The sequence below is a fragment of the Diceros bicornis genome, chromosome 8, assembly GCF_020826845.1.
Source record: "Diceros bicornis minor isolate mBicDic1 chromosome 8, mDicBic1.mat.cur, whole genome shotgun sequence".
Classification (NCBI taxonomy): domain Eukaryota; kingdom Metazoa; phylum Chordata; class Mammalia; order Perissodactyla; family Rhinocerotidae; genus Diceros; species Diceros bicornis.
In genome coordinates, this window is record NC_080747.1 from 12035739 (window position 1) to 12060525 (window position 24787).

At 40.2% G+C, this 24787-nt stretch overlaps 1 protein-coding gene across 4 annotated transcripts in view; it reads left to right on the top strand.

Moving 5' to 3' along the window:
* Window positions 1-24787, top strand: part of CC2D2A (coiled-coil and C2 domain containing 2A) — a 118733-nt gene that overhangs the window by 46346 nt on the left and 47600 nt on the right. For all 4 annotated transcript variants that reach the window (XM_058546760.1, XM_058546763.1, XM_058546764.1 and 1 more), the window contains 7 exons: window positions 138-269; window positions 7379-7588; window positions 8549-8655; window positions 13160-13300; window positions 16576-16732; window positions 17577-17815; window positions 20429-20606. In XM_058546760.1, the coding sequence (XP_058402743.1) occupies window positions 138-269; window positions 7379-7588; window positions 8549-8655; window positions 13160-13300; window positions 16576-16732; window positions 17577-17815; window positions 20429-20606 (1164 nt within the window). The remainder of the gene's footprint in view (window positions 1-137; window positions 270-7378; window positions 7589-8548; window positions 8656-13159; window positions 13301-16575; window positions 16733-17576; window positions 17816-20428; window positions 20607-24787) is intronic.

Genomic DNA, 24787 nt, shown 5'->3' on the forward strand with positions numbered 1-24787 from the left:
AAATCTATGGGGCAAGGGGGAAGGTGCATGAAATGTGTATGTTGATACAGAATTTCCCTGCAAACACTGTTTATTTTGTAAACTATTTTCTGTCAAGTTAGAAGGAAATGTTGTCCTTCCCTCTGCTTGATCCACAGGGGAGAGGGTGGTTCGGAGATGATGGCAGAATCCTGGCACTGCCAAACCCTATCAAGCCCTTTCCTTCAAGACCACCAGTGTTGACACAGGAGCAAGACATTAAGACAGAACTTGAAACATTATATAAAAAGGTAAGTCCCTCCCACCATTTTTAATACATGAATGTGCTTGAGAGTGCTTTCCTTTTTGAAAAGCTTGGGGTACTGAATTCGTAACATTCTACTTTGATTTGCTTTGTTTTTTTAAATTCACTTTCTTACATATAAAGAACAAACAGCAGGTATATTGTATAAGAGTGAGTCTCCTGCGCTCACCTGAGCCCTTCTTAAACAAGGACTGAGTTACCAGCAGGAATAGCTAAGTCATCGTCTTTGTTTGCACACCCAGGTCAGTTGCCCTTATTTTCCTCTTCTCTCTGTTGTCTCACATACACTGCAGGATTATTTCCCACTCATTGTCTCTTTGTTATACAACTAGAGATTTCCCATCCTTACAAATCCTCTTTACTGTGTTTTCCTAAGCTCTGGTACCACGCTGCCTGATTGGAGTCCTGGCTCTACCACTCATGGGGTGAACTTGGCCCTCTCTGTACCACAGTTTCTTCATCTATAAAATGGGCATAATAATAGCCTCTATCAATAGTGAAGATTGGTGAGATAATACATATAAGTGCTTAGAACAGAGCTCAGTAAGTGCTGCCTAGTGTTAGACAGAGTGGCCAGCCTTCGTGTTTAATTATATTGCTCTTTCTTTCCCGTAGTGCTGAACAAGGAGCACGTCCTCAGAAACTTGTGTAATTTTATATTTGTAACATTTCAACACTGAAAAAGTAAAACAGAATGAGGGGATATAATGATCATTCTATAAAGCAGGATGATGAACAGGGAGGACACAGGCGCAAATCAGAGAACCTGAGCAGAGTAAGGATGTCCTACTAACTAGTTTGTGACTTTGGGCAGGTCCCATTACCTCTCTGGACCTGTTTCCTTAATCGAAAAATAGGAATAATAATAATCTTCTCTACCTCATAGGATCATTGAGAGTATTGAGATGATGTATATGCATGCCCTTTTTTAAATTGTGAATTTCTATGAAATATTGTTATCACAGACAAGTGTTAATGGGTGGCTACATTGTGCAGAAATGTGATCCTGGAAGTACAATTACGATAAAGAACAAACCTAAGCCCCTGTCCATGAGGAATTTATCCTCTGTTTGTTTATATGACAAAGATACATGATATAATTAATGCTCAAGACAGTATCAACTTACACATATATCTAATAATCCATCAGTCCATCTCTTCATCCATCCATCCACTTCAGCATGAACCACTGATATAATGAAGCACTAAATTATGAGTTAAAATTAGAAAATAGAAGGGTAATTACTATGGAGAGTAGGTTATTGAGGGAGCCAATTAATCTTATCTATCTCCTTTAGAAGTTCTGAACTAATTGGGAAATGCACAGGAATCAGAGAGGGATGCAGATGTCAGCTGCACTAAAGGTAAAACTGGACGGCAGAATGCCAATTGCACCCAAGACCGGATGGGCTTCCTGCTCCATCTCTCATGAATTATGTTCCTCATCTAGACACAAGCTGGCAGGTAGAGAACTGCCCCTGTGAGGCCATCACTCGGAGTGCCAAGGAGAACACACGGGGCCAGTGAGCAGGTTCTCCGGGAGAAAACTAAGAAGGGACAGCCAGAGGCCACTCGTTACTTTGCCAAACAGAGAACTTGGACCGTTGGATCTTGGGCTCCAGCTAACTCTGCAATCAGATACATTCCTCCTTCTCTCTTGGGAAGGAGCCACTGGGGACAGGAGATTATAGAGAAAGGCACAGAGAGTTTCCTCCCAATACTTTTGGGAAGGGGAGATCTCCCAATCTTGTGGGCAGAAATCGGCAAGTAGAGAAAAATAATAGTTCCACTACGAGGGGATGGTCATCCAGCATCATAGTGCAAAAGAAGGTAGAGAAGGGAGAAATACAAGGGGTTGAAGACTTCCAAGGTCATTTCTTAGAGAGTTAGGCTTTGAACATAGCAAAGCATGAAGAATATGTTAGAGTACATCAGAAAGAAGCAGAAGGATTTAAACTAGAGGGAGGAGATATGATACCTATCTCTTTGTTTCTCCATAAGAGGTTACCTATTAAGTTTCCTGTTGACTTATATACCTCAGCCTTTTTTTTCAATATGGTTATGGAACCTTCTAGTGATTCACAACACAATACATTTCCTTCAGAATTAATATTTTCACAATTTTATTTATTTACTAACTTTTACATTTTCCTACATTTATTCAGGTCTGTCTGATGCCAAAACCTATGTTTTTCCCACTGTTCCATGAAATAGGCTAGCTTTTAAGAAATAATTTTAAATGCATATGACCTATATTTTCAGTCTTATGTCAAAGCATACCTTCTATCTAGGAGTTTTGACATGATGCAGGAGCAGAGAAATAGATAAATAGGCAGAAATTGTTTATTCATAGATTATTAATCCATCTTCTTTCTCCCTCCGCCCACTACCCAAGGGCAAAGACAGAATTTTATTCCTCTTCTAACTCTAACACTTAGCAGGAAGCCTGGCACATAGTAACACGTCAACAAAAGTGTGAATTGAATATCATTACAATGATTTAGCTGAGCTGAAGGTATCTAGAAGAAATTCCTTCTTTTCTGCTCTCCTCAGCTGTCTCTCCTGCAGAACAGTAGCTTTCCTATTCTTTTCTATAGGACCTGGTTCAATCCCGGCATCTAAATGATGGAAAACCAAGTCAGTGTGCTCGATCAGGAATTGGCAATTCCTTGGGCCCTTAATGGAGCCCTGATAAATTTATAGCTTAGAGCTCTCAGTTCTGATGCTAACCCAGCAGGATTGACCAAACTCATCCCCCGTTAGAGTCAAGCCCGGTTGTTCTTTGGTTAGAAATACTAGACTGTCAATTCAAATGATGAATTGTATGCCCTCCCATTAGATAATTTAGGAGTTTTATTTAGAAAAGAGTTGGTATTCAGCCCCACTTTTTTGAACATTTTCCTTAATTACAAAGGGAAAAAGTAGTTTTTAAAAGTGAAATATTCTGCTTTTCCTAAATTGAGATCATTTTTTTAGAGACCATTAAAAATAGAGAAATGAAAAAAGAGATTAGATACAAAGAATAAAGTTAAACCTGAAATGAGAAGGAATGCAATTTAATACATCTTAAGAAGGAACTAATCTAAAAATAAAAAATAAAAATGGCAAATGGGACATTGCACGTAAAGCATAAACAATATAAAATGTAGTCTGCCTAATGACGATAGCAAAGTAGGGCTAGGGTTGTTGAAGGCAGCCCAGACAACCTCCTCTCTCCCTCCCTCCCTCCTTTCCTTCCTTTCTTCTTCTCCTCCTACTTTCCTTCTTTTCTTTTTCATTCTTTTCATCTTTGGCTGAAAGTCTACTATATTCTTAGTTGTGCTGAACTCCGGAAATACAGAGGTAGCAACATTCAAACTTGGCCTTAGAGAGACTTTGTGACTAGTGTGGGGAGAGAGAAATCTCATCAAGTGTTAAAGACACTGGAATTAGAAGGCAGCATGACAGTCCCAGAGAGCTTATATTTAGGAGCCTCCCCTTTTCAAAACTGCACACCAATTTGAGGAATTTGTCATGATTCCAACCTCCTTGTTAATGACCACTTGATAAAGTGATCACTTTCCCTTCCACTGTTCTCATCAATTTTTCACAGGAGCATTGGTCACCTACTGTGTTATAAGCACTGCATGCGTCAGCACTCTTTGGGTTGCAAATGACAGAAACCCAGTGCAAACAAGCATAGGCAAAGACAGAACTTGGTGGCTCACAAAACTGGGAAGGATCTGGAGATAAATCATAAAATGGAAGGAGGGGCTTTAAGAAGAACCTGGGCCCCTGGGACTTGATGCCAGCAGGTGTCTCTCTGTCTCTCTTTTCTCTGGTTCTCCTTGTATGTTGACTGGGCTCATTCTCTCTATTGCAGGCAGGCCAGAATTCTCCATGTGTTAGGGGACACGAACCTTGATAACCTAAGCTTAGCAACTCCAGAGGAAAGGGGTCATATTTTTCCCTAAAGTTCACATTATTAATACCCAGAACAAACTGGTCAGTTGTGAGTAGGACATATGCTCACCCACCTCAGGTCCCACAGACATGCCCAGAAGACGGAGAATGAAAAAGCTTCCCAGGGAAGACCAGAACAATAACTACAGAATCTACTGCAGACTCTGGGCTGGATTCAAGCTCTGTTGCTATTATTTTCCCAGGGAAAATATAGGAACCTGTATTTTAATCTCACCAATAATTATTCTTTTTCTGTACAACTTTTAAATTTTTTTCTCCGTTGGCTTGCATCTCTGCATATGCTGGGAACATCAGCAGATAATCCATACACATCACCTCTGATAGTTTTGGTTTTCAGTTTCAACTGAAGACTGAAGAATCAAATCAGTTTAAAAACTAAAATAACATACCATATAAATATTAATTATTCTTAGAGGAAATTGTTGCTACTGTTTTCATAATAGTTCTCAGTATATAAGAAAGGCAAGCAGATATAACAAAAAGAAAAATGAGGAACTAGAGGTCTTTTTCCCTAATATAAAGAGGGTTGGGGTCTTTTAAGCAGTCTAGCCCAATGGCTACCAGGAGTCTTTTTTTACTTGGTTGAGCTGAGCTTAGGCAGAGACCCCCCAGCAATCATTTCAACATGGGCTAATGCAGATTTGAGGAAGGAGACACAAAGGACAGGAGACTGAGGTAACATTACAAGTAAATAGAACCATGCTACCAATGTTACTTAGACCAAGAAGAGTACAAGATGGAACCTGAGAGCCACACCCTGAGTGATCTCATAACCCTGGAACCCCCTGGTAAGAGGAAAGGCAAGGCAAGAACCAGCAGGAGCAAAGCAATTAGAAAAGAATTTTCCACTAAGTCTGCAGATTGATGTTAGTTGTACATGTCTTTGTGAGGTGAAATTTTTTAATTAATCCAGGTAGTCTGGGTGATCATAAGACACATAGTGACCACATGCAAATTAAAAACTTCTTACAGGAATGTAGGTTATAAATGAATACTTTTACCCAAGTGAAACGGAACGGAAATGGTCCTCCATTGTTGCAGTCTGAAGTGTAAGGATATTAATGATCAGAACTAGGGCTTTCATAAGGTACAAAATATCAATGGAATATGATCCCTCTTGGGTGATCTTTCCTCCCTGTAAATCCAAATGGAGATTCAATTCAGCATATTTCGGAAGGTACTGAGATATAGTCAATCCATTCCTATTCAAGCCTACCATATTTGTAAACACATCCCAGTTTTACAAGGACATTTTTTTTAAATAAAATTTGGTAGGTCTTCTCATCAAAGACAGACTGTTATTTCATAAGATAAAATTTATGTATTTAAAAAAATGTAGGATACACTGTATTGGAGTCCTACAGGAAATCATAAATCCTAAATATACATTAATAATTAATTAAGTCTAATAATCTGGGGGGAAAATATGAAATTGAATGGATAAAAAAATAGCTCATATGTTCTTATTTGTGAATACTAGTACAAAGCAGACAACAACACAACACAACAACAAATTTACTAGTAAATGAAGACTCATATGTATATGTTTTACTGTAAATGCAAATATTGGTGCTATTTCGATGACTACAAGTAACTGAAAAGCAGATCACACTATATAACAAATGTGAATACATTTCTGTACATATATATATGTATACACACACACACACACAATCTGGACCTCCCTTTTCTGTTCTTAGTCTGATAGGGGAGAATGTTAGAATTTTATAATCTAACTCTGGAGTTCCCTCTTTGGGGTTTCCATCCCTCCTCTGCACAACCCAGGCTTTATCCTTTCTGCCTCAGACTACAAAGATCAGATCCCAGGTTTCCCCTCTAAATCTACTGCTGCTTGAAGACAGGCCCCACTACACTGTAGACACCCATCCATCTCTGTGGAACAAATGAGGTGATATGTGTGAAGTGCTGTATATGATGCCTCGTGATCTACAGAATGTCACCTGGGTCTTCTTCCTCAGCCTCCCGTTTCTACAGATGAAGAAACAGAGGCGAGGGATGTGTAGTGACTTGCCCAAGGTTCCAGAGCAAGTTAGAGGTAGAGCCAGAGTTAGAATCCAAGACTTCTGGCCTCAATTCAGCATCTTTACATGATACCATGAAGAAGAACTAAATGAAGAGATTACTGAACACTTTACCCTAAATTTACGAAGGATAGAAGCTTCAATTCTGACCAGAGTATTTGCAACTTCCATTTAAACTCATAACCTGTAATTAATACATTTGTGCTACGTAATCTTTTATTATCATTTTCCAGATGACATAAATAGATTCCAAATCTCCCCTCTGCCAGAGGGAGGATCGAGTGATATGTCTCAAAGCCTACATCCCGACTACAGTCCACGTCTATAACGAAAATGAAGACACAAAATCAAAAAGGTCTCCTCTCCACCTTAGAGCTCCCCAACCTCAAACACTAGATTCCCACAAGAGCCATAGTGGTCAGAGTAGAGCATCTTGAAGGTTTTGTGGAATAAAAATAGAGAGAGATTTATCTGATACACTGTACACCCAAGCGATCCAGGAGAGTCCCAAAGGAAATGTCCATTCCTGTTTTCTACATTCAGCTGCTCTACCTCCCTCTTCCTCTCTTATTTTGCAGACTGACTTCCTTCCTCCCCAGAAAAACTAGGTGCCAGCGGGAAGCTCAGTTCAGTAAAAGTTAGTCTCTGGCTGTTTTCTACAAAAGAAAAATTTCTCCACATGGAGAGTATATCTATGGTCCAAATAATGACCAGTTTGGACTAGAATCTATGCTTTTCTCATTAAAAGAATTTCAAGGTCACCAGCTATGAAACCCAAGATTTTAAGGAAGAAGATAGCCTGCATGACAAAGATTAGGACTAGAACTTGGGAGAGAGAAAATCTAAAAGACCTAGGGAAGCAAGATTGAAATGATTTCTTTTCTCACTCCTTGTCTTTCATTTTACTTTTCAAGCATTCAGAAAAGAGCAGGCCCCTAAAACCTCCATGAAACAGGGAGTGGAGCATCCTTCTCCTGGCTTGACCAGGGTAGGAGGTATTTTGCATCAGACTGTTTTCTGATTGCACGTGAGATCATTATCTAGTAAGTGCTTTGACTATGTTCCCCCCACGCTCTGCTCTCTTTGGCAGGCAGTAAAATATGTGTACAGTAGTCAGCATATGATTGGATATGGAGACCCTCCTGGAAGCTTCCAACTGGATATCGATATTTCAGGGTTAATCTTCACTCATCATCCCTGTTTTAGCCGAGAGCATGTTTTGGCAGCCAAGCTGGCCCAATTATACGACCAATACCTTGCAAGACGCCAGAGAAACAAGGCAAAATTTCTCACTGATAAGGTAAACTCTTCCACACTTATTGTTGATGGGGTTGGTTCTTCTGATGATCCAAAACAACCAAAATACCTTCCAGCAGCCAGTGCTCATGTGCCTCTTTCACATGTTCCCTCTGTCTAGGATGTGTGATATGTTGTCCTACCTAGAGGCAAGAGGAAGGAGATGAAGATGTACGTTTAATGTGTGAAAATTCAATAGCACGCACTTGGCTTAGAGAGAAAGATTTCTGCCAACAGTGCAAGTGATTTCGCCCACGAGGAGTGGGTATTAGATGGAAGATACGTGTCTGTGTCTTGCTTATGTGATCTCAGATGCTGAGACCTTTCATGGCTTGTCCTGAGAGAAATTCTCATTTTTATATGTAATTTCCTATACCATGGTACCTAAACACAAGTCAGTTGTTTCAACTGATGCTCAAAGAAATGGCTATTTGTTCTGCATTTATTTCCAATATGATTCTATCCAATGGAATTTTCACCACTAATTTTGACTATTGGCAATTTTAGTCTCATGCCCTGACTTTAAAACCTTACTGCCCCAAAAAGAGAGAATGCCACAATACCTCCTTTTATAAGTCTATAATTTTATGATCTCTTCATATCACAAGAATATCATTCTATGTCCAGGACCCAAAAAGATCTGCGTTTAGCCTTCAAAAAAAACTTGTTCTTGAAATACACACATAAATGTAACTTTTGTCATGAGCAGCTTGGTTATTTGGGCCACAGAACAAGGATAGAAATACACCGTTCTGTATTATTCTTTTTATTTTTTTAAGAATAGAAGAAATAGCTGTCTGTCAAAGTTCATTTTGGTGAAAGTGTGGAGACAGCTGGATGCTTGAACGTCCATTCACAGGTTGCTGGCATCGTTTTGCCCTGGAGAAGTGGGTAGGTCCAGGCACGTAACTAGCAGTAGGGAGGAGAGCTTCTAACTCAAAACTTGTATCCATATCTTTTTAAGCTTCACGCTCTAAGAAATGCTGTTCAGATGAGCCTTAATCCAGCAAAAACTCCTAAGTCTCTTAATACAACACGGAAAGCTATCAATGAATATAAATCTGAAATCCGGTGAGTAAAGTCTGTAGTTGTAACTACTGCTTTTTTTTCCTGTTAGATACGTACTTGTTGAGAGTTTATTTTTTCAGAGTTTTTCTGAATGCACTGAATATATGTGAAATTAAGCCAAATGATATAATGAGATGTGTCCATCATTTAACACTAAATTTGAAGTCCAATAAAAGAATAAGGATGTGGGGATATGGTAACTCTTGGATGCTGTTGGTGTGAACAAATATTGCCAAAGCCACCACTCTAGAGACCAGCTTGGCTATCAATGAGCAAAGTGTTGAAAATGCCCATAAGCAAGGACCCAGCAATTCTGCTTCAGCTATGTGTACTCTAAGGAGCTACCTGCACATGTGCACATGGAGACATGTGCAAAGATTTCACAGTATCATGTGTAAAAGAAACTAGAAATAACCCCATACCAGAATGAACACATCTGGTATAGTCTTACACTGAATGTCTACACCACAATTAAAATGACTGAATTAGATCTGCACTTATCAATATAGATAAAACAATGTTTTTATTGAATGAAGAAATCCAGGTGTAAGAGGATACTCGCTGTGTGATACCATTCACGAAACCTAAAGAACACCTGAAAACGATACTCATTTGCTCTAGGAACACACATGTGTGCTACATATGGACAGAAAGGACACATGCCAGTTTCTTCCTCCAGGGATGGAGGGAAGTGAATGCAATGGTGGAGGTCTTCAAATGTAACTATAACATTTTATCCAAAAAAAACCCTGAGTAAATGTGACAAAATGTTAACAAGTGTCACATTATTTATTATACGTACTTTTCTATTTCTTGGAATTTTTCATAATTAAAATTCAAAAATTAAAACCCTGGAACCAGCCCTGGTGGTCTGGTGGTTAAGATTTGGTGCTCTCACCACCGTGGCCTGGGTTCGTTTCCCAGTCATGGAAACACACCACCTGTCTGTCAGTTGTCATACTGTTGCAGAGGTTCACAGAGAAAACTAAACTAACAACTAGGATACACAACCATGCACTGAAGCCTTAAAAAAACAAGTTAAAACCCTGATCATTGCCAAACAGTAAGGAAATATATAATATAGAATGTGAACATCTTCCAGGGTCCCATCTCTCAGGGAAAATCAGGGTTAAAAGTTTTTTGCTAGTTTTTCCACATGTATGTACACGTATATATGTGCGTGTGTGTGTATATATGTACACATATGTATATAAACTCTTACATACATACACAGATGTGTTTATGTGTATATATATTTTTTTAAGGAATCATATTGCATTTACCATCTCACAACTTGCTTTTTTATGTAAAATGCACCTTAGACCTTTTCCTATTACAGTACATCTAGGTTTATATCATTGGTTAAAGGCTGACATTATATAGATTTTACATCCGCTATTGATAGGCATTTGTATTATTCTTATTTTCTACTATTTAAATTGTACTCTAATTAACATTCTTATATGTATATATTTGTGTACCTGTATAAGTATTTCCACAGAACAAATTCTTAGAACAGGAATTAAAAAATCAAAAAGTTAAATGTTTACTTTTCTTTTTACAATCTATCCTTGAGTTGGAAATTATTCCAGCAAAGTGAAATTAGTGATGTTTATGTACTGTAATTGTAAAAGTATGAAGAGTGTGTTTTAAAATGAAAATTCCTATTTATGTTAAAAGAAAAACACATTGCAGCCTCCTTGTGAAAGTAATTTTCATTTTAGCATAGATCAGGTAAGAAAAAGCGACAAAAAGCTGTTCTGAATGCAATGATGGTTTTATATGGAATTGTATTTATTAATCAGCATTTTAAAAATAGTAGCAGAACTCTCTGTGGGACCTACAGACAATGCCCGGTTGACTCATGGATAGCAGACCCACTGCAATCATTCTGCCGCCCCTGAAGATGAAAACCTCTAAGATTCAGCATTTCTGATCCAGTGCAAGAGTGGACTTTAGTCCTTTACTGACTTCACTAGGTGGTAAAACAAATTCTAAGCAGATGATCTGTTCGTGGGTGTCTCATCATGTGGACCCGTTCCCTTAAGTCCCCCAGGAGCTGCTGATCAGCCGCCCTCAAGCCCCAACCCCAAGGATCCACTGAGTCCTTGTGGGTGCAGCTAACCTCAGCCAGAACCATGTTAAGCCTTTTCCTTCTGATTTCCATTCATGGCATCGTGACCACATTGCTTGTCCTCTGAACTAGAACCAGGCTATATAAGAAGGAGAGAAGGATGTTCATGCAATATAGGGAAACACTTTATTTAACCCTCTTGACTGGATCTTTACCCTCAGACGTGCTCAGTGTTGAATAAATAAAAATTCTATGACCCCAGATCCCCATCCAGCTACCACTTTATCTCTGTATTTCCCTTCACAGCCAAACTTCTGGAAAACATTTATCATTCATGTTGTCTCCACTCCCTCACCTCCCATTCACTCTCCAACCCATCCTGTCTCACTCCTGCACCCACCTTACCTCTGAAGCTGCCACAGCCCCTGGGGACATCCATATTGCTAAGCGGAATGGAACCTCTCAGCCCCTCATGGTACTTGGCCTCTTGGCAGCATTGGCCATTGTCCCCACAAGGTGCCCATTGAGACATTCTCTTCCCTTCATCTCCATACGCCACCCTCCCCTGGATGTCCTTCCCCTCCAGCCACCTGTCCTCACCATCCTTTGCCTAATCTTCTTCCTCTTGCCGGCTTCTAAATGTTCAGAGCTCCTCACAAGTTTTTTCCTTTTTAACCTCTGATTAATCTGTGTTTTCTCCTGAGATGAATCCAGTCCTGTGGTTTTAAATATCCTCTAGATGCCAGTGGCTCCCAAAATTTCACCTCTGGGCTGGAACTCCCTTCCACACGCCAGACCCCATCTACCTGAGTTTCAGAAATGTGTTACCTGACTCTCTAATCAAAATGGCCTTTTTCTCTTCCTCCATAGCTCTGGTCACAATTTGTGATTAAATATTCTTTTGTGACTCTTTGCTTCTTTAGCTCATATGTCAATTCTTTCTTGCTAAAAGTTCTTTTCAGCATTTAGTACTTGACATATTGTCAAGTACCAAAAAAGGAAGTAAAAATACATCAGAAAGCCTTAGGGTGTTGTATAACTCAGCAAAATAATTTTATATTGCAGTTTTTAAAAAGGAGGCAGGGGAGATAGCAGCTAAAGGCATACGAGAAGAACAGACCACTTGATAATGACAACATGTGTGGACCACTTACCAGATGTCAGATGCCATTCTAGTATTAACTCCTTTACTCCTTCCAACAGCCCTGTGAAGTAGGTTCTATTAGCGTTTCTAGTTTACAGATGAGGTATGGAGAAATTAAGTAGTTTGCCCAAGGCCAGCTAGTAAATAATAGATCCAAGATTCAAATCTAGGTAATCTGGTTCCAACATCTTTGCCCTTAACCACAATGCTTTATTGCTCCTCAAGAAGAATGTTTCTTATTCTAGTTCTTTGCTTTCCTAAGGTCTTCAGAGAGTCCTGAATCTTGGCCACCCAACCACTGACTGGCTGACATCTTCCACCATCTTCCTTTTCCACAGCCACCTATGAGATGAGAATGATGAGAAACCCAGACCTCTGTGCTTCTCTGTACCGTATCTATAGAATAAGTCACCACAAGTACAACCTCCAGACTCAGGCCTTCCTTCTGGAGTCCAGGAGTTGCTAATTCATGAAGCACTGCCTCCTTGGTTTCCCAAGGCACTCTCAGACAAATCTCACATTGTATTTATAGTCATTTATCTAAGTGTCTGTCTCCTGAGCTAAACTGTAAACTCCCTGAGAACAGAGACAACTCCTATCCCTTAGATGCTTCTGAATCCCCTGGAATGACACCTGGTACTTGCTCAAAAAATAATTGTCTAATTAATTTAATTAATTAATTAATGGCATAATAGAGTACAGTTGGGGTCTGGATTTAGCTATCATTCATAGTAGATAATTCCCAAACACTTTAAATAATGGAAATAAAAATGAAAGCATTTTCAAAGGATGCCTCTTCAAATCAAGCCAAAAATATTGTTAATCTAGTTAGTACTGAACTCACCAAGACATGCAGTAATGTTACTTCATCTCCTAAATGTAGAATTTGTGATTTGTGTTTAATATATTTGGTGTTAACTGGAATAACAATACACTTCATTGTTTAATTTAGTCCACGAAAACTGCATTTACTGGGCCCCTTATGTTCTTAACTTCAAAGGTGGCTGTTTAAGATGCATAGTATTAATAAAAATTTTAAAATATAATTTAGTTTCATTGAAGTAAGATTCACCTGGAGAAAAAAAATCAAGTAAACCTCTCAAAACAGATCAGCATCCTATTGTCTTCAAATTTACTTTCATATTTTTGGTTTTCTAGTACTCGTTAAAAAATATTGTAAATTAAATTAAATACACTATCACTATAGCATTATTAGTTTCCTTTTTTTATTTGCAAATAAACACACCTAAATAAGTTTTTAATATATACTCATGTATTATATCTTGTAGGCAAACAAGAAAACTACGTGACACTGAACAAGAAAAAGATCGAACATTGCTGAAGACCATCATAAAAGTTTGGAAAGAGATGAAATCCCTTCGAGAGTTCCAGAGGTTTACGAATACACCCTTGAAACTTGTTTTGAGAAAGTAGGCTTTTTTCAAAAATTCTTTTATTGGGCTATATCATATGGAGAAAAAATGTATAAAACATAGATACAGCTTTAAAAATGATTACCAAAAACATTACAAATGAATGTAATTCATGTAACCACTCCCCAGGTTAAGAAATAGAACGTTACCAGTCCCTGGGCAGCCCCCATGTTCCTATCCCCAATTACATCCCTCTCTGTCCCAGAAGTAACCATTTTCTGGACTTTTATGATTAGTGTTTCTTGCTTTTATTTATAGTTTTGCCATCCATGTGTAATCCCTAAGAATGGACAGTTTAATATTGCCCGTATTTGACTTGTACATAAGTGAAAATATATTGTGTGTATTCTTTAGTGAATACACATATGTTTCTTTTCTTCAAGACTATGTTTGTGAGATTCATCTACTTCATGGCTCATAGCTGTAGTTTGTTTATTTGCTTTATATTACTTCATTATATGAATATAACAAAATTTGTCCATTTTGCTGTTGATGGACATTTGAGTTGATTCTATTTTTCAACTTCTATAGGCATTTTTGTACATGTCTTTTAGGGTACATGTGCCTAAGTTTTCCAGAAATACACCTGGAAGTGAAATTGTCAAGTCTTAGGGGATGCGCTTCTCCAAATACTTACATGCTGATTCCAAACACCTCGGAGTGGCTGTGCCGATTTGTACTTGGACCAGACCAGCGTTCCTGTCAGTCCATATCACCCACAGCATCCGTGTCACCTGGTGTTGTGAGACATTAGCATTTTGCCAATCTGATAGCATGTTCTATATTTATGTTTCCCATACATGAATTGGCCGTTTTGATTTCCTCTTTTACGAAGTGTCTATTCAAGGCTTTTGTGATTTTTGAACTGAATTGTTTGGCTTTGTGCCTTTTCCATAATTTGTGGGAGTTGGGCATATACCCTGGACACGAGGCCTTCGTGGATGATGTGCGTTGCAGATATCTTCTCCTGCTCTGTAGTTGTCTTTTTACTCTCTGCTGCTTTTTGATGAATAGAAATTCTTAATTTTAAAGGGATAGAATATATTATTAATCTTTTCTTTTATGATCAATGCTTTTTGTATGCTGCTTAAGAAATCCTTCCCTTGAATTATGTGGAATTTCTGCTTTATTGTCTCCTATAAGCTTTATAGTTTTATCTTTCACATTCATCTTTATCCATTTGGATTGATCTATGTGGATGGTGGAGAGAAAGTATGCTTTGATCACCTTTACGCTGCCTAATTCACTAGACTTTAATACATGATTGAGAGGAGAGTGTACCACAACAAAACCAGGTTCTGTATATCAGTTCAAGAGCGTTTTGGTCCCTTCCTGATTGTTTCTTCTGAATAAGTGTTGTGCCTGCACTTCTACATGAAAAATGACAAATTTAGGCAATTATCTGATACTTTGCTTTGAAAACAGCCACATTTAGCCAAAGATAGCTGCAAATTGTTATTTTCTTGGGCTGTAATTATCATAAGACTGAGAAAACATTCTATAGTTTTCAGGACAAATACAAAACTGTGTTCTATGCGGGCAGGGACCTTGTCGCCATTGGATATCTGGTCCCCAAGAGAGCACCTGCCACTCAGTATCTGCTCAGCTAATATTAGTTGATGGAAAACAAATTCAAATAGTCTGTCCCACAGAAATCGTGGATGTCACCCAGAAATTCCAGTGTTTCCACTTCCAAATTTCATTTCCCAGGTACCCCTCCCACTCAGAAGCAGAACATAAATATTTACCAGATTGTTTTCTCCTCCCTACCTTCTTAAGTTTAGGATAAACTAAAATTTATAGGAAATTTACCCTTAAGGTCACATCAAGTTTGCAAACTTTCTTTTTATGACACTAAACACCTCTTCCCCCTCCCATAAGTAGCTGTCTCCTAAATTCTTTTGGAGTCCTCTTTTTTCACACTCTTGATTCATCTAGCCACCTTATGATACACCATAATTTTCTTCCTGCAAAAGTATTCAAATTCCAACCAGCTTATTCATGCTTCTGAATAACAATGAGAAAAGCGAATGGTTTTCTGTATATCAGAGATGGAACATAATTAATTTTTGAGCCAAATTTCTCCAATATTTATGAATTTCAGGTACCACTGTGTATCCAAAGTGATTTCTTCAGTAGTATCTTCGAGTCCCTTCAGGGACTGTTAATTGATAAATCACCAAGCCACATATGTCATAAGCAAACGTTTGTTGTCAGCTCTAGGTACCTGACTAAGTTTATCTAAAAGGGACACGGAACTTTAGGAGAGGCAAACCTGCAGGCTGGCAACATGGATCGCATTAGGAGATAAATGCAGGGATGAGTTGCATAAACCACGAAGTGCTGGGTGGGATGTGTTGAGTACGCACGTTTACCAGCTCCCTCCTGGAGAGTCACACTGCTCATTAACATATAAAGGGCTCTGCGAAGACCAGCAACAAGGAAACTCACATTTATTTAATCTCAGGTTGACTTGACCACTGCACCTTTTTTGATAAGGCAGCTCATAGAACTAATGTTCTACAGAACACATGGTGGGAAACACTGCTTTGGGTTGGGCCAAACTCCTGATGGAGTGTCGCAGAATCATCAGAGAAAAACCCAAATCATCAAGCCAAAGTCAAAAAAAGTGGTTTCAGGGGGCCAGCCCAGTGGCATAGTTGTTAAGTTCACGTGCTCCGCTTCGGCAGCCCAGGTACACGAGTTCAGATCCCAGGCGCAGACCTACACACTGCTCAGCACCCCGTGGTGTGGTGGCATCCCATATATAAAAAACAGAGGAAGATTGGCAGCAGATGTTAGCTCAGGGCCAATATTCCTCACCAAAAAAAAAAAAAAAAAAGTGGTTTCAGGGACTCAGTAGCAACAAAAGGAAGTGGTTCCTCAGAGACTTGAAGAACTGATAAGATAACTACAATGAAACTTCTACCATCAGTTGAGAATTTAGGGGCACTGTGTCAGTACCCCATCTGGATCATTTAACGCAGAGCAGCGTTGATGCTTAACAGTAAATAGATTGGCTCATATTCCAGCTCTTCCTCTCACCAACTGTGTGATCTTGGGCAAGTTACTTAACCTCTCTGTGCCTCAGTCTCTTGGTGTATAAAATGCAGATGATGATAGTATCTGCCTCACGGGGTTGTGAGCTAACATTTGCAAAGCTTTTAGAAGAGGACCAGCCACCTGGCAAGCTTGATACAGGCATTTGCTGTTATTATTACTCTATTACTTAATTTCAAGACATAACCAAGGTACTGTAACTTATTTTAAAGGGAAAAAGTGGACCAGAAAGCAGATGAAGAGGCATATGAAGCAGAAATTCAAGCTGAAATAAGTGAATTGTTGGAAGAACACAGGGAAGAGTATGAACAGAGGATGGACGGATACAGAAGCGCCCACCAGCAGTGGAAAGCCTGCAAGAAAGCCCAAGTTTGTAAATCCTCACTCAGCCTTGAGCAGGGCTGACCTTGGGATGCCCCCTGAGATAGGAAGAGGGAAACTGGGCAGGCAGACTGGGGTCTCCTGCAGGCTCTGCTCTGTCTCCCTCCCTGCCCCCTTCCTTGTGTGGGGGCAAAATGATGAGCGAATGATTCGTTAATGCACTTAAAATGCCACCCGGCTAGCTGATACCAGAGGCAGCTTTTTCCATAGGTAGTTGTCTGGTACCACTCTGTGGCTATCTGAGTGAACAAAGAAGGAAGAACACAGTAATTGCTCGTGTATGGGTCAAGTGCTGTGCTAAGAATTTTACATGCGTTATCCCATTGAATGTAGGGTATTGATGCTTCTGGGTTCCCTCAGAAAATTATACAACTTTGTACACATGACCCAGCAAAACTGAACCCAAGGGCACTACGTAATAGAGCAGGGTGCGCTGCAATGCCGGTTGTGCTCACAAGCCTAACTTTAATTTTGAGATGTGTCCTTGGCCTTCAGAACTGATGTTAATCATTACATTAATCATTAATGTTACTGATTACAAGAACAGCTAACGTTTTTTCAGCTCTTTCTGGGGCCAGGCACTGTGATAAGTGCTTTACAGGCATTACCTCATTTCAACAACCCTGGGAGGAGTTTCCTATGATTGTCCCCATTTTGTAGATGAGAAAACTGGGGCACAGAGAGGTCAAGTGGCCTCATTACTTGCCTGAGTGTACACAGCTGGTTGAGGTGGAGCTGGGTTTATATCCAGGTCTATCTGATTCCGAGGACTGTGCTCTTAAAAGAAATTCCCAAATTCCTGTTAGATATAAGGTTGCCTCTTACCCAACAGAGGGCCAAGAAAAAGAGAAAGAAACAAGCAGTCGAAGAACATTCCGATGAGGAGATGGAGGAGCCATATCCCGGGGAGGATCCTGTAAAACCTGTCCCTCCAGAGCCCACCGATCGGGCAGTAATAGAGCGACAGGTGAGGGAGAGAGCAGCCCAGAGCAGGAGGAGGCCTGGGGAGCCCATGCTGGTCCCAGAGCTGAGCCTGGCGGGGAGCGTGACGCCCAACGACCAGTGTCCCAGGTGAGTGGACGCTTGGACCATCAATGATGTTGACATGTGACACACCCAAGTGCACATGTGCACACACACACTGTGTGGAGTGTACGTCTCCTGACCAACACGGTATGATCAGGAAAATCATTAACTCTATAAATATATATTAGACTGAACCACATGAAATTGCAGATATTTGTCCATATTTTTGGTGATTTCATGTGGTTCGCCTACCTAATGCACCCCACTGGCCCCCAAGAGCCCACTATGTGAAGCCGCCTGTAGGAGGTGCTCTTCCCAGTGGCTGCCTGAGTGGCCTCTGATTTGGAGCCTTTATCTGTAACCTCAGTGTGTTCTGTCCACTGGTAGTGCATCCCCCGTCCCTGCACAGACACCCAGGTCTCTCATTGGCCCTTGACTGCGGCTGCCCCTTAGACCAGCTTTCCTCTTTGAAGGCCTCGTAGAGCCTCGCAAAGGAATGGTGAATATTCCCTGTAGCTTGCATTTAACTCAGGCCATCTGAAGCACACCCTCCAGATTTGATAAAAATACATCTCTAGTCATTTGTATGTGATATCTAAAAGAGAAAATTAGAAGGTTCACTTTACATATATAAATCTACACATATAATAAATTCATAAGTATACATATATGTGTTCATTTTCTTCTTAAAAATTATAATACAAATATTTTTTAAATTTCTTATCTATTTCTTTCCTACTTACAGAGATGGTTCTCAAAGTGTAGCCCCAGGACCAGCAGCATCAGCATCACTTGGAGAATTTGTTAGAAATGCAAATTCTCGGGTCCTACCTGAGACCTGCTGAATCAGAAACTCTGGGTCAGGGCCCAGAAAACTGTGTTTCACAAGGTTTCCAGGTGATTCAGATGCATGTTATAGCATATCATAATGTATTACAGGAAATCTATTAAAATTAGTGATACCACCAGATCCCAGGCTTAATTCTCCAGTAAATAGAAGACCTATCATGAACACAGGGAATATCTTAGGCTGGAATCTTCAATATTCGAACAAATTCTCAGCAACTGAGAATTTAATTGAGTCAGTCATCCTCAGAGCTAATTAGGATGCAGGGATTAATTAGGGTGTCATTATAAGACTTCCTACAACCTCCTTAGTTTCAAACTTTTGTTAACATACTCATAATTTATTTTTAAATTGTAGCTTCTTGTGCATTTTCATGTGTTCTCTAAACTTCATAGCATTGAGATGCCATACATAAGTAAACTGTTCCCCAGCACTAAATTAGCTATTCTCAAGTCACAAATACCATACCATATAATTTTGTAATGAACATTTAAAATATGTGATTACATAACATGTATTTAAAGGGAAAATTTGGGCTTGATTTGACAGTGTTTTATGGCAAATCCCATTTTGACTGAGAATGTGTATCTCAATCTTAAGTTTCTGAGTTTTCACTGGGATTTGGGACTATAATCCAGGTTACCCCAAGCCAATGATTATAATCAACCCTATTCATCAGGCCACCAGGTAAGGGGTGTTTTAGGTCTGTTTGTAGCGTGAAGTTACTGAGAATAAGCCTTAAAACAACTCTGAGTGGAGTCTTGGGGTGTCTTGGATACTTCTTGAAATTTGGTGTTAAATGTCCTTCATAGAAAAAAAATATGTTCAGGTCATTTGAGAAATTTCATGTCTGGAATGGGCCTAAATTACAGAGATGTAAAAAGTTAAAACTACCACCCAATTTAATAGGTACAGATTTCTATTTGGGATGAAGAAAACATTCTGGAGAAGGATAGTGGTGATGGTTGCACAACCCTGTGAGTGTACTTAATGCCACTGAACTGTACGCTTAAAAATAGTTAAAATGAGAAGTGTTATGTTGTATATATCTCACAACAACTTAAAAAAAAAATTGCCAACCAAAAACCCTGAGTGTGTTCTGGGTTTCTATTCTCTAACCTTTTCCTTTGCTTATCAAGCTTGAATCACTATCGACTTAGCTATTAACTGGCCTTTTGGGTAGGCAAATATATGCAATAAAATTAAAGACCACTCTTTGGAGACCACTTCCTGGCTATGAGAATGATATGCTTGCCAGGACACCTTTTATTGAGATTCAAATGACCTTTAAAAATAAGGAACATTTCTTAATCTGCTGCATCCAGGGAGCAGTCACTCACCATCGGAAAGTGTTAAGAAAAAGCTTGGATCTTTGAGAAGCGGACTTGATCTAACTGCTACAATATGCTGTTATACTTTTAGGATAAAATATCCTACCCAAATATAAATCCCTGCTCTCCCTTAGGGTTTGAATTTGCTCCGTTTAACAAGTAATATGTTTCTATATACTTAAAACTCTGGGCTGCAAAGATAAGGCTTGTTTGAAAAAAATTAAGGAGACTGTAGAACGGCAATACTTGGACCACAGTTCTTAAATTCCCTGTGGCCTTTTCCGTGCCTCTTATTCCATATCACAGTGAATTATACTAAGCTCTGCAAGACCTGTGGCTATTTGGGTTCAGTGAGGGCTGAAGTGACTGACAGAGTCACCTCCTGTGCGTCTCGTTCTGTCCGGTGCCCATGGGTCAAACACTCCAGTTACTCTTGGTAAATTCACACTAATCCCACCTGTGAACTGTCTCACTTTGCAGGGTGGAGGTCTCGCGAAGGGAGGATGTCAAGAGGCGCTCAGTGTATTTGAAGGTGCTCTTCAACGACAAGGAAGTGTCCCGGACTGACAGTCGGCCACTCGGGGCAGACTTCCGAGTCCACTTTGGACAGATTTTCAATTTGCAAATATTCAACTGGCCAGAGAGTTTAACACTGCAGGTATGCATTATAATTACAGTCACCATCACGAGAATTTTTGGGTCATTGCAGGTGCGAGATGGTTTTAAATTATCCATTGGCTATGCTGATGTCCTGATAGATTTGGAACAGAAGGCGAGCCTCCTCCTGGGCATGTCTGTTCTTATGGTCTTGGCAGGAGGTCTGTTACCCCACTTGCCTTCTGACAATGCTGGCAGAGTAACTGGTAACAGTGCTCAAGCATGTGTCTTGAGACGGGGTGGGGGAATGAGAGAGGGTGGGGGATGGAGGAAGGTCTCTGGTTCATTCATTGGAGGACTATTTCAATTTCACCCTCTACTAGGACCCTAGCCTAATGAACCAGAGAAATCAATAAATCACAAGCAGGTATGATGGGGGGTGATACAGGTGCTAGGATCCTCCCCAAAATAAATAAATCTCCCCACTAGCCAAATTCCCACCATTAGCAATATGTGATGTGTTTCAGTTTCCTCGGGCTGCCATAACTAAGCACCACAAATTTGGTGGCTTAAAACAACAGACATTTATTCTCTTCCAATTCTGGAGGCCCTAAAGTCTGAAATGGCTTAGTCCAGTCATGCACATAATTCTTTGAAACCCCATCTAATTTTTAAGAAAATGTCTATGTATTCTGAAACTTGAAAAAAATAGAACTTGTTTTGCTGCTAAACTTCAACTTAATATGGTTAAGGAGAAAGCAAGGACATTTATTAAAGTAAAAGATGGTACTAGAAAGGGGATTGTGCTTGGAGGTTTGGTGAAAACCTGGGTTTTCCTGAAGTCTGAAAATTCCCTTTCTGAATATCATTTGTGGGAAAATAATCTCTATATTTCTGCTTCTTCCTTCTTGGTTTACAACTCTGTATGGATACAGAGAATGAAATGGGGGTGCTAGTGCCTGCAGGTGAGAGTGGGGAGTCACCCAGCTCTGCACTGGGAAGGTGAGCTGGGGCAACATTGGGGTGGATGGCCGGTGGGCACACCTGGTACTAACACCACTGCTCTCAGGTGTCAGGTCCACACTGACTCTCCATCTTATCTCCTCTGGGGCCCCTGCTGAGCCTGACTGCCTGGACCTCGTGGAGGGCTCCTCTTCCTCTGTCCTCTTAGCAAAGCAATGTCTCAGGGGACTCTGGGATCCTGCTGACTTGATTTCATCTCATCGCCGTTCCCTGTGAGATGCACCACTATTTGTGCCACATAACTACAATGCACCATGGATCAAATGACACAACCTCATTTCAGATATATTGAAATTAGAAAATCTAGTATTCTCCAAACCATGGACACCTGATTAAGAGAGGCCCTTCTTTCCAGGGATTCCCTGCAGCAAGGAGCCTGGGGGCAGTGCCCTTCTGTTTGGATGGCTATGGGCTTTGGAACATTGAAGATCTGAATGCCTTTAGAGGGAGGGTTGCACTCTGCTGGTTCTGACGCCCCATGTCTTCACTGCTTCCCACATGAACCCTCCTACCCTTGTCCTGAACACATGAGCTTAAGCTACAGTTTAAATACTGCACACGGAAAACTGTCTAAACTACTAATAAAACTTGATGGAGAAAGTAAATAAACACAAATTCCAGGAGCCAGCTTGATGCTTTGCTGTTACCTTCCCTTAATAATGAGGGTTTGCTGGGGGACCCTATATAAGTCTTTCCCATTCTACATCCACAGAACAGCAAAGATTTCAGTTATTCAGAGTTGCCCCCTCATTGGAGATCCATCCTTAACTCATCTTCCCCATTCCTCCCCTGCAGAGGAAGAGCTGACATGAGGAAGACCAAGATTACCGTGAGACCAGATAGAGAGCTAGAGTGGAGAGAGAGAGAGAGAGAGAGAGAGAGAGAGCGCAGTAGACAATGATATGGCAGGTAGGAAGATGGAGCCCTGGAAGGGGACACCCCACTGAAGAGTATGAGAGACAGGAGAGAAGGCCCTGCCCCCCCACCTCCCTGCAGGCACCCAGCCAGGCCTCTGTGATTGGCGGGAGCTCAGACCACCTGGGCAGTCTGTGAATCCCTCTCCCACTCCAGCAGTTCTAAATTTTCTGAATTACTGTGGAAGGAAAGACATCCTCCACCATCCACTAGTGCACCAATATTTTATTTCACGTATATTCTAAAATATAAGAGACGCCTCCTATACTACCTCCTGTTTACTATCTTGAATATTAGCTTGCTGTGGATGTTACAATTAAAGCAATTTTTTAAAAAGTAATGTGAAAGGGTAATTGTCTGAAATACTATGAGAAGAATTTTTTAAATAAACAAGCAAAACTTTATCCTATAATTCCAGAATATACTCCTAGGCCATTAGGTTAGCCCTAAGAGCTGAATCATGTCATCTTCTTTTTCAAATTACAAATTAAAGGAGTCTTGGCTAAGTTTTTAAGCTGTCTAGAGATTTGATAACTGATCACATCACATATGATAATGGCTTAATGGCATAATTTTTAATGATTGAGTAGTGGTTACAGATGAAATTAATTTAGGAGATATTGTATTTCAACTCTCAAGGAATAGTACTATGCCTTCTGGGAATTTTCCATGTAATTGCAAGTTTTGAATTAGAGAAGGTTCAAGAATTACTGGCAACTATAAGATAGAGTAAGAAAAATTGCCTTAAATGCATCTGTCTATGCCAGTGCTATCAAATTCTTAACTTTAGAGCCTAATGTATTTCAGAAAAAGTTCTGGGATTTTCAAACCTATAATGCATCAATCGATGAATCAACAGCCAAACCATGAATGTTTGCTGTTTGATTGTTAAGAGCCAAGTGATATCTGATACTGAGCGAGAAGTGTGGTGGAGAAGTGGAAGCCATGTATAAAAAGAGGTGCACACGGCCCTGTCCCCAGAGCTTTAACTCCAGCCAGGAGACGAGAGAGAGAACTACAAAGAAACGACACTCAGTGGTGAGCAGGTGTAAAGGACCATTGCAGGGAATAGTGTCAATTGTGATGCTTGGTTTCTTACATGTTGTGAACTATAAGGCTCAGTGCTTCCTGGCCAGGCTTGAGATAAGAATGTCAAGACGGTCCTACAAGCAGAGTACAAGTCCAGAGGCTGGCACAAGAAGTCCGCAGTGAGGGGACGGGATCGGGGCCTGGCAGTGGAAATGGGAGGAAGGAATTAATTAGAGCAACACTGCAGCCTTGAAAGAAGGAACTGACAGGACTTGACAACAGTTTGACTTGAGAGAGTAAAAAGAAGTAGAATCAAAGTTGGCCCCAAGACAACGGTGAGATTGGACTTCAGGGGACAAGGGAGTTGGAGCAGGGCCAGAGTTCTTCTCAAAAGGTCTTGAAAATCTTGACTTCTGAGGTCTTTCCAAAATAAATGCTTGGCCTTTCAAAAAAGTGAAATTTGATTAATAAATAAAAAGGCTTTGTAATGATTATCTTCATTTCTTTATCACTCACATCTACAATATCACCCCAGATTCATCTGCCTGACTCCCCCAAACTAACAACAGTTGTATAATACTGCTGGGTGGATTTTACATTTCTTGGCATTATTATTTTTCCTTATGAATCAGTCCTGTTGAGTTTTTATATTTCTAGTATGTGGATTGAGATAGGGAAATTTTCTTTTGTGACCTAGTTGGCGACTACTTGAGTTTCTCTTCCCAGGGCCTCTCCTGATTTCTCTGGCTCATTGCAGAGGAGTGCTATGGGAGTGGGAAAAACAATCCTTGAGAAGCGTCCTTGCTAACCCTTGGCTAGCTCACTTTTGTGGTTGTTGTTGGTCCTTTGTGGACATAAGTCCAAAACAGATATTTTTTTCACACACGTCTCACTTATCTACTCACTTAATTGGATGACAGTGAGTCACACTGTTGAAAGCCAATCCTTGTTCTTAGCCAAGGGGAGTAGATACCATGAAACCCTGCAATGTGCAGAGCAGAGGAGCCAGGTAGCCAAAAGCAGGTAGGAAGGGTGCCGTAAGGATAATGGATTGCACAGAGCAAGGTGAAGACAGGTGTAAGTCATCTAAATATAAGAAGCTGAGGGTGTGGACCAGACAGGGGCCTGGACAAATGGGGGAAATATCTAGGAAATAACATTTATTAAGTGTCTACTGCAGAACCAGGTTCTTTACATATGCTATCTCATGTTATCCTAAAGAAAACCATGGGTACTATTGTTCTCCCAATTTTAAAGATGGGAAAACTGAGCTTC